Genomic DNA, 11,030 nt, shown 5'->3' with positions numbered 1-11,030 from the left:
TTTGTGCTCTCTGGATGAGCGAGGAGAGCTATTTTTAGACCGCTGCAGCCCAGAATAGAGCGAGCATGCATTACCAAGCGCATACTACGTGGAGTGGTACAGTACTGACCTCGTGAGGTGTTTGCTCGAGGCATGCACTTCCATCTCCGTGCTTTTGAACTCGTTGAGCTCTTTTCGGATTGCAGCCTGCGTGGGGAATAGTGAAAAACAACATTAGTGCGTTCCTAAGTACATCCTGAGCCATTCGGGTTCTGAAACCTCTGGATGGCAAAGTGACAGCAGGAGGAGGAAGAGGAAACATAATCAGCATAAAAAGAGTATGGGGGTTTTGTGAGATAAGCTGATAACAGCTACACGTCATGCAAATAGTCCCGATGAACTTAAAAGACAAAGAATTGAAGGGTTTTTTTTGTATCCGGTTGTCCTGAATGGGGGACTTGCTTTGTTAAGTGCTCAGTGTCGGGGGCACACGTGTTGGCACGGAGGCTGTTTTGTCTTCACTGTCAAACACGTCGTCTCCGCTCCACCCAGATACACACCTTGTCTGCTGCCGAGAGCCGAGTCCAGGGCTTGTCCGCTCTCCTGTCATAGTCCTGAGCTTTGGCCACCTCCACATAGTCACTGAAGCGGATCAGAATCTTTCTGTCTCGTAGTTCGTCTACTGTGGGCCGTTGGTTGAGCTGGAACACGAGATGAGACACACATTTATGGTTGCCTGCTATGAAAGTCTCCATGCGCTTCATTTAGAACAGTGCCGGTGTTGTTATAATTAGTTATCAAAACAAATGTCTTTAAACATGCAGAATGCACAAGCACACCATGTTTTACCTTTCTGTTTAGCCGCTGTTTGATCTCCCTCCTCTCCTCTTGCTCTGTCTGGTCGTTTCTCTCTGGGAAAAGGAAATATCAATTTGGAAAAAATAAATATATATATATACTCTCAGTTCCTACCAACAAGGTTCCCTCACACGTCATTTTGCTCCTGAATAATATACTACACTGCAATCTGCCTTATCACTAATGCATCATGTTGCCCTGGTGTGTGTGTTTTTCCCTTCCCATCCGGGTTTTTTCAGATTTATTTGACATAGTAAACACTCGTATTTGTGTGAAGACCCTGCAGTTTGGAGACGCCATTGGAAGACTGTGTACTTACGCTTCAGTATGTTCCGACTCTCCAGCTCCTCCACATTGGGTCTCTGGCTCAGCCTCCTGCGGAGAAACACCAACACCACGTTTTGAACCATCGTGGCTCGAGCCGCCCTGTCCCCGTCCTGCTTAAACCGGCTGGAGTTTCTGCACTGCGCGTCCTCGAGAGGAATCCCCTATGTCTCCATCTCGCATCCAAACCGCGGCTGTGATGCTTCGGCAGAGGCGCGCCCCACATCTGGAACAGTCGAAGGAGCGCAATCCTCTCGTTGGAGAATCTCTCGACGCTAAATTAGTTGTCGATGTCAAGATGCTGCATCTCAGGTGCAGCGTCCGGAGTGCGTTTCCAAAACACCGCCGGAGCGCCCCTCTGCTCTCCGACAGCCGACGAGCGCTTTGGAGCTGGGTCGTGATGGGCTGCCGGGGCGCGACTACTCTAGTTTCCCCGGTTACTGCATGCATAATGTTCAGGAGGCGGAGCCTAACGGGCTCCCACTCGCGGCATCCCCAACCTCGTTCTGGTGCACACTGTGCTGCTGGCACGCGCATTTTACTCTTGTTGTTGCACTTAATTGCTGTTTTTAGTCACGTAAAACGCAGCTTCTTCTTTTTTAAAGGAAGTAAAACGATAGTAATCACTATTTTATGTTCTGATACAATTCAAATTTGCCTTTTGCTCTCATGTTCAGATCACACCCACAGTAGAGTACATTCATTTCAAGCTGTCACGTTCCCTCGCCATCAAAGCATCCGAAAGGTCTCCCAAATTCAGAGTCCCCTGTGTGTGTGTGTGTGTGTGTGTGTGTGTGTGTGTGTGTGTGTGTGTGTGTGTGTGTGTGTGTGAACTATTCATACTTTGCATAAATAATAAATGTGAGCTTCACAGCCAGACTCAGCCCCAGACATCATGTGGCACACCTCTAGAGGTGGAAAGGACGGAGAGGGCAGAATGCCGCCACGCAGCAGGACTCTCTTCATACCCCCACCCAAGATAACACCGGGCACTTTATAGTTCTGTCCTGGAAAGATCAAAGTTAGGTCACATAGACTGAGACCTGGACACCCACAGAGCAACGGTGTGTGTGCCCGTCTACATGTGCACGGGGTAGTCGTGAGAAACATTTTAGTCATCCAAAACTATTTAAGTGGGACTTAAGCAGATGCCACCATCAAAACAGAAAAAAATGCATCGTGACTAAACCGCATTACGGGATCAGGTGTGTTTTCCACATCACAGGATGGCAGAGGAAAGAACGCTGGCTGGCACAGAGCACAACGTCACACCGGTAGTGTAATCGGGCGATCGGGCTGGTGTTAATTAACATGCGTGACTAGACATCCCGTAATAGTAACAGGAATAATGCAATAGTTTCACTCCTGAGAAATCAGATGAAATATGGAACACGAACACTAAGAGGATGGTCGAGAACAATTTCAGTGTTTTGCACACGATCCGCGTGGGAGCGTGATCTATTTCCTCCCGTTTGCTTTCGATCCTCTTCTGTGAGGTTTGCCTTTTTATCAAAGTACTTTTTGATCAAATCAGTTCTACAATACAATCCTCAAATCTTATGTTGGGGAGCAGTCCAACACGATGACTCTTTAGTGACTGATACACAAAGTCTTCCCACAGCACTTAACAGGATTACATTTCAAGCAGATGAAACGGAAAATGACTTTCAAAGCCGAAGCGAACACGACCATCCACTGTATTATTGACCTGGCCTCCGAGTTGCTTAGCAACAACACTCGGTATCCTTGAGACAATAGAATCTTCCCGCAGAATATTCTCACTTCTCCCTAGCAACACGCTAATGGAGAGTTCACTATTGCACACAGAGATGTGTGCGCCTGGCAGAGAGTCTGTGGCTATTTTTAGAAACGGACAATTTTCCTTGCGGGTGAGCTGAATATATTTTAGAGATCGCTGTCAATATCCGACACTATTTTGGTCCCACATTCGGATGTTCTTTATTTGTGAGCCAAATTAATCACACGCAAGCTGATCACTCTGCTCCGCTCAGGTGACAGAGGATGGGGTCTCTAAGTATGATCTTGAAAGGAATCCCCGGAATACCGCGATGACGCACACATGCCTGTCGGCATGAGGGTTTCCATTTCCCCCTCAGGATGTTCTCCAAACAAAATGAGCTGGAATATAAAGTCTAACCATGTCAGCCAAGGGAGGAATGAGAAATCTAAACAAAGGAATACAAAAACAAGGAGTGGGTGGCCGAGGCTTTCAGTGTGTTTATATATTTCAGCTGCCAACCGTGCAAGGAGACGCACTTGGCCGTTCCCATCTTTCTTCCTTTTAGAACAGTATATAATCCCCACCTGCTCCTTTTATTATTTCTTATTATTTATTTTTTATTTATTTATATTCTTTATATTTATATTTATTTATTCTTATTATTTCTGCTGATATAACTCCCCAAGAACACATTTGTGGAGAAGAGAGAGTGCGTGGGGAGGTGCATTATTGAACAGCGTCAGGAACTAAGATTAGAACAGCGGAGTGCGGCTGCAGCACAAGTGGAGGCGGGGAGTCTCTAAAGATAGAAATGTCATCTATCACTGACACGATGGACAGACGAGGTGTCATTATCCACGACACGTCCCGATGGCATTTTCTGCTCGATCGGCAGCAGGTTTGCCTTGTTGTGAGCTGCGGATGAGATCGGAAGAAGAGCCGATTGAATCTGGGTGGGAGTCGCCCACAGAAATCCACAGTAGTGTGATGGATTGTTTTGTCATTTAGTAAGAATGCCCCGGGGAAATTAGCATTCGTCCTCCTCTTTAACATTTTTAGCTATATTTAGCCAGGATTTCCTTCCAAAATGGTGCATTATGCTCTCAACGTATTCATACTGTAGGGTAAAAAGGCATCTTCTATTTTGCTTGCCACCGGAGGGGATTCACATACTTTTTTTAGAACTTCCTAACCTGGACAGCAGCCAGACGCCCTTTGCCTATTCGGATATATCCATTTTGTTACAATTTTCTTCCAGCAATGTCAGCATGAGGCAATCGAATCTCCTTTGAGAATCCGCGTTAATCGTTATGGGATCATTCCTTTAATTCAGTCTGTATTATTTCGACCCAAATATAAGTTAAAACTGGGTTTCAGATCAATTGAATCTGACGCTTCATGTAACAAGCAGCTTCTCTCGCTGCTGTGCGAAGAGGAAACTCCCCGTCTTCAAAACACAGACCAATTGTGCCCTGTCCTCACCTTTTCAATATCCGCGGTTTGCTTATGAAACACCTGTACAAATCTCACATGACAACACACTCTATATTTGTTTTCAATCTAAGAAAAGATCAGGGAGGCAGTATTCTTAGTTGTCGCACAGACAGTCGATGGATCTTGGATCTCAAAGTGTGGCTGCGAGTTCTATTGCACAGCAGGTTATGTAACGCGGTGGTTTGAAAAGCTGGTGTTAAAGAAGTCGAGCCTCGGGACACGTTCACACACGAGAATGCTGCTTTTAGTCTTTGCACATTAGGTTTCCCAGTGTTATTGTACCAGCCCGTTGTTCTATTAATGTCCTCTCAGGAGAGCACAGATACATCCGCGGTACGTCTTGTACTTGGGGATTTCCTGAAAGCAGCGTCTGTCTGTTCTCGGTGCACCTGTTGTTACCTCCGAAAGCATCCAGAGGTTGACTTGACATGTGCACGTTTTGTTTCGCCAAAGGAGTTCCGGGACTTCAGTCCATTTGGATGCCTCACTAGTCAATAGACGTAACGTTTCCTCACATTGTGAATCCTCTCAGTTTAGTGGTTTCGTGCGATTCTGGAATACAATACAAGGACTGAGTAAACTGTCTCCTCTAAACAGGAGCAGATTACACAGCATCACTCAAAACAATGGGATAATCCGGTGAGATCACATTTTCTATCTCACCTCATCCTCCTACTGTTAGGTATTATGTAACTCAAGCAATTAAACGCACAGATTTACCCTGCGGGAAGCATTGGCCCGATCTGTCATTGGTTTGCCTCGTTATGACATGAAACTGCAGACTGGGATTGAGGCATATTTAAGCAAGGAGAAAGTGAAATCCATGAAAACATTTCATTTGTACAAGACTGCAGCAAAAGAGGGAATATTTAATTTCTTACTTGGCAAGTTTCATCTCAATATGCTGGCGAATTTCCTGGCGCTCCTGGTCACTCCTGACTGGGAAGATATTTCTGTCTTCCAATTCCTGCTTGCTGGGCCGGTTTCGTAGTTTGACAGACAGCAACTCCTTCCTTAGCCTGCGAGGAAGTGTACCTGCAACCATGCATACAAGCATTAACACACAGGGAACCAACTGATTATCTCTTCTTAGAACCACAGTGTTTATTTACAATTATGTATCTTAACAATTTGGAAAATCATTTTAAAAAAAAATCAAACCTACATATCCCTCACCCCAAAAATGCCAATGACGACTTGATCTCAGCAAATATCAACACCGAGTGATTGTTATTCATGTAGTTTTCTGTTGTGTGTTGCCCTGTACTGCAGCTAATTTCATTTGAAGTGAAACAATGAATAACTCGTAGGCCCTTTTTAATATGTAACTTTCCTGGCCAGGCTCCTGCCTCAAATATGTTGCAAGTACAAATTTGTTTGGGGATATTTAAGCACAATATCAGCTGAAATAATAAGGACAATTCCTTAATATTTCAGCTGATATTGTGGGAGGGTAATCTTTTATGGAGATACCAAAGTAAAGTCAAATATATCACTTTAAACCTATGTTACTTAATTTGATTCTATTAGCATGAGAAACATCTGCATTAATTGAGTCTGTTTGCCACTTTATAAAGTTTTTAGGGTGAAATCGTGAGCATCAGTTCTCTATTTACACCCCGGCAGCCACAGAGCAACATTAGCATTCAGTTGGAGTTGTGTAACTGGCTACCTGTGGGAGTGTAGCTGATTCATCACAACTTTTGTGGGGGAATCGGTGGTTGGAAGCCCATGGTGCGGGGAGCAATTAACCAAAACAACAGAGTTGTGGACTGTAAAACCAAAACAATGAGCTAAAGGACGCTAACATCTTCTGGAGAGATGAGGAGAGCCAGGTGGTAATTCTGTGTGGGTTTTTCAATATGAGCGACCTCTTTCATATTACACATAGTCTAGTATTGCACCCATTGTTTACGTAGAAATATTGATTTGTGCAGCTTTAAATTGTGAAACATTTTAGTTTCATTGAATTTCACAAAATGATTGACACGACAGCTGGTTGGATACTCAGATAAGGGCGGGGCTATGTTTCATTCATCAGTCATTAATTTAATTTTAATTTTAATTTAAAAGTACGGTACCAAGACAAAACTAAAAATGTGTAAATATGAAAATGCTTCGAGACCGCATTGTAAATCATACTTTTAAGCTCTTCAACCCACCAGAGATGACGGAATCATTCCACTCTTCTAAGTCGGTGGGGAGGCCTGAGGTGTTGGAGAAGCACTGGTCCAGCCGCATGTTCTCCTTATTCTCCTCCGCCTCCTTCTTGGGCCAGTTGGACCGTCTGCCTCCCACATAGCCGCCCCCAAAAGACGATGTGTGTTGGTTCTGAGCGCTGCAGGAGCGAGAGAGACGTCCGTCTGAACACCACAGCCTTGGGGGTGAGGCCTGCTCACACCCTCTATGGACACTGAGGGTACAGAGGAGGAGGGAAAATGTAGGCTTAAGGCTGACAGCAGTGGGAGGATAACATCTGATAACATCAATATAGAGTGAAGGTGTCATCCAGGGGGGAAATCTTAATGAATGGTTGTATTGTCCGAAATGTGTGAGAAAACTTCATTATAACACCAATTAGACTGAACAAAGCAACATCGTATGTGATTTTTTACCCTCCCAGTAATTCCAAGTGGCGTTAATATAATTAGATATCTGGGGGTCGGAGGGGGGCACCTGAGCACTCACCTCTCTTGTCTGTTCTTGGAAGCGAATGCTCTCTGCAGTTCCTCCATAATGCAACTAGGGGGCATTGGAGGGTGCATCATATTGCCTATATATGGGGACCCTGAGGTGTTGACTAGGAGCCCTCGTAGCGGCAGAGTCATTGAAGCCATGCTTTCTGTGGCCCTGGGTGGAGGCTCCTTGGGGAGGTAGGAGTTGGGCAGGTGAGTAGGAAGAGACACAGGTCCGGAATCTGAAAGGGAGCATATAATCAGTGGAGGGAGGACTCTCTTATTCCCCCCATTATCTTATCCTTATATTTGTCTGCAGGCACATGGGGGCTAGAGTTTATCTTAATGATACTTCGCTGAAGTTTGGGAAACACATTTACATCTCTAGTTATTCAGAATTTAAGATGCACTAGACTTGCACATCTGTTTAATATGAGATATCTGGAGGAAAAATATGAACAAAATGTTCATGCAAAGAGAAATAAAGAGCAAACTACTTTGCCAACCTGCCATCTGCTCTATATCTACAGTGTGTGTGTTCTCTTAACCCTTGTGTTGCCTTCGGGTCATTTTGACCCGAATCAATATTACACCCTTCTGCCGCCTTCGGGTTAATTTGACCCCATTCAATGTTTAATGTCGGTGTTCTTTCGGTAGTCAACAAACAAACATAAAGTGCCTCACACTTAAACTTGGAAAACAATATTAATTCTAATAATTTTCTGGAGGTTTTAATTGCTGGCGTCAAATTGAACCCAAAGGGTAAAATATGTTAGTAAATATAAAGGTAACAGGAGGGTGAAACATTGAATCGGGTCAAAATGACCCAAAGGCGGGGGGAGGGTGTAATATTTAATCGGTCAAAATGACCCGAAGGCAACACAAGGGTTAAATGGCTCGTCGCTATGTACACAGAAGTCTGAGTCACTCTGGCTTTTAAACGAGGTATCGATGCGAACTTTAAGACGTGTCAAACTACACAATTAGTAACGTGTCGAGCCACCCTGACCCGACCGAGCAGCTTCAATGAATCTTCAACTGTCAATGTTTCCCAGGGAATGTTTGTCTTGCATCCAGGTATAACGTCGTAGAGCACACACAGGCGCAGACACACAGACCCGGAGACAGCGACCGTCTTTAAATGCTTGAATACATTCAGTGACAACATGAAACCTAGAGCACGCTTTACATCTTAGTCTCCACACGCCTCTGGAACTGGACCTGGCGGGACAGTCCCCAGTCTTCCGAAAGATATTCCCTCATTTAGACATTCAACAGTGGTGAAAATTAGCAAATAACATTTATTTAAAGAACTTATTGTACTTTTTACTCCACGACATTGGTTTAACAGCTATAATTAAGTAAACTATTTATTCTTAAAATTAAGCCTTAATCTTATGAAACACACCATATTATGTAGGATTAAACTGTTAATTCTGAACCTTTTCTCTGAGACAGTGTCTAGTTAGGTCCCCTCGTCATAGTTCAGTTGTTCTCCTCTAAACTACTCGGAGGGTTTCATGTTAATAACCATTTGAGCCCAAGGATTGTCAGATATATATAAACACACATTTGAGGAAAGCCCAAAGAACACACATTTGAGAAGCAGGATTTAATTGTATCCTCGTTCCTCACCCATTGATCATCACACAACCTCTCCGATTCATCTGATACACAAAGGACTTATTCTTGACCTCATAGCACTTACCATCTCCAGGACTCAGCTGGTGCAAAAGTTTGGGAGGTACTTGTGGTGGGGACGTTCGAGGAGGAATCTCTTCCTCTGGTCTTTCTTCCATCTGCTCGCCCACGTCCTGCAGCCTCTCAGGTAAATCCCCGACAGGGTGACCCTCCTCTCTTCCCTCCTCCTCCGGTGTTAGCACATTCTCCTCCACCCGTTCACAGTCATGAAGAGGGGCAGCTACTGGAATGTGTTCAGGAAAGCAATTATAATTGAGCTAAAATGGACTTTGCGGTAATATTTTTGCATAGCTGTTTTACTGATGACATATCGTAGAACTCTTATGAGGTTCTTTGCTGACCTCGGAATAAATGTCTTAGTGGATTACATCAAAAATGAAAAGCATACACAATTAATTTTGAACTTGACGATTCATACACAAAACTAATAATTCAATTATATCGCAGCATCAACAACTTTAGTAAAACGGCAGTAATTCAGAACTTAACTCTCCTATTGATCTACCGTAGCGGAGGAAAAGACACCCGGCCAATGTTTTCTTGTTGCAGCTCTATCATCTAAATTGAAGATTTGAGTCTGAGTACATTGAGGGGTTGTACTACCTGGAGGGGGAAGCTCCTCCTCAGGACCAAGGTATTCCACACTGCTGACTGCGAGGCTTGAGTTCAAGGATCCCCCAAATCCTCCAAGCAGGACGGCCCCGTCTGAGCAGCAGCCCCGGGTGGGGGAGCTCAGGTCGTGGCATAGAAGACTGCTGGATAATGCTACATCTGTGGGAGGACCAGAGGGGAGAAGTATGTCATGATACTTCTGACAAGAAGTACATATATATGTGGCACCCTGGACATTTTAAGGGCAAATATTGTTGTCAGAATTGTTATTGTATTGTATTGTGTTAGTACCTTGCCCCCATTATCCTTATTTTCTTGTTATTATTGGATTGGATTCAATTTATTGTCATTGCACAGAGTACAGGTACAGAGGCAACGAATGTATATATTGTATATATATCTATATATATATATAGATATATCTATATATATATATCTGTATATGTTTATATATTTATATATATGTGTGTATATATATGTGTGTGTATATATATATATATATATGGGTGTATATATGTGTATATATATATATATGTGTATATCTGTGTAGATATATATGTATGTGTGTATATGTATATACATGTGTATATATATATGTATATATGAATATATATATATATTATATATATACAGGACTGTCTCAGAAAATTAGAATATTGTGATGAAGTTCTTTATTTTCTGTAATGCAATTAAAAAAACAAAAATGTCATGCATTCTGGATTCATTACAAATCAACTGAAATATTGCAAGCCTTTTATTCTGATTTATTGCTGATTATGGCTTACAGCTTAAGAAAACTCAAATATCCTATCTCTAAATATTAGAATATCATGAAAAAGTATACTAGTAGGGTATTAAACAAATCACTTGAATTGTCTAATTAACTCGAAACACCTGCAAGGGTTTCCTGAGCCTTGACAAACACTCAGCTGTTATAAATCTTTTTTTTTACGTGGTCTGAGGAAATATTAAAATTTTATGAGATAGGATTTTAGAGTTTTCTTAAGCTGTAAGCCATAATCAGCAATATTAAAAGAATAAAAGGCTTGCAATATTTCAGTTGATTTGTAATGAATCCAGAATGCATGACATTTTTGTTTTTTTAATTGCATTACAGAAAATAAAGAACTTTATCACAATATTCTAATTTTCTGAGACAGTCCTGTATATAATGTACAGGCTTACCTCTTGAGAGTACAACAGGTTTTGATAGAACTCAAATGGGTAAAAAAAGAGATGCAAAACCAAAATGTCCAACACAGAGGACACAAATGAATGGGCTGTGTCTCAGGAAGATAAACATATAAGTATATATGTACATACATATACAGGACTGTCTCAGAAAATTAGAATATTGTGATGAAGTTCTTTATTTTCTGTAATGCAATTCAAAAAACAAAAATGTCATGCATTCTGGATTCATTACAAATCAACTGAAATATTGCAAGCCTTTTATTCTTTTAATATTGCTGATTATGGCTTACAGCTTAAGAAAACTCAAATATCCTATCTCTAAATATTAGAATATCATGAAAAAGTATACTAGTAGGGTATTAAACAAATCACTTGAATTGTCTAATTAACTCGAAACACCTGCAAGGGTTTCCTGAGCCTTGACAAACACTCAGCTGTTATAAATCTTTTTT

The 11,030-nt window shown here is 42.3% G+C and overlaps 1 protein-coding gene across 1 annotated transcript in view; it reads right to left on the bottom strand.

Moving 5' to 3' along the window:
• phactr3a (phosphatase and actin regulator 3a) overlaps positions 1 to 11,030 on the bottom strand; it is a 34,533-nt gene that overhangs the window by 1,498 nt on the left and 22,005 nt on the right. Inside the window, exons 3-11 of the mRNA XM_056423709.1 lie at positions 9,376 to 9,543; positions 8,780 to 8,995; positions 7,085 to 7,313; positions 6,559 to 6,809; positions 5,278 to 5,431; positions 1,157 to 1,212; positions 829 to 890; positions 540 to 680; positions 110 to 186 (exon numbers count right to left, since the gene is read on the bottom strand). Coding sequence (XP_056279684.1) covers positions 110 to 186; positions 540 to 680; positions 829 to 890; positions 1,157 to 1,212; positions 5,278 to 5,431; positions 6,559 to 6,809; positions 7,085 to 7,313; positions 8,780 to 8,995; positions 9,376 to 9,543 — 1,354 coding nt within the window. The remainder of the gene's footprint in view (positions 1 to 109; positions 187 to 539; positions 681 to 828; positions 891 to 1,156; positions 1,213 to 5,277; positions 5,432 to 6,558; positions 6,810 to 7,084; positions 7,314 to 8,779; positions 8,996 to 9,375; positions 9,544 to 11,030) is intronic.

This window comes from Pseudoliparis swirei, chromosome 9 (assembly GCF_029220125.1).
Source record: "Pseudoliparis swirei isolate HS2019 ecotype Mariana Trench chromosome 9, NWPU_hadal_v1, whole genome shotgun sequence".
In the NCBI taxonomy this organism is placed as follows: Eukaryota; Metazoa; Chordata; class Actinopteri; order Perciformes; family Liparidae; genus Pseudoliparis; species Pseudoliparis swirei.
Note: the sequence above shows the minus strand (reverse complement) of the source record. Positions and strands in the feature narration are given on the sequence as shown.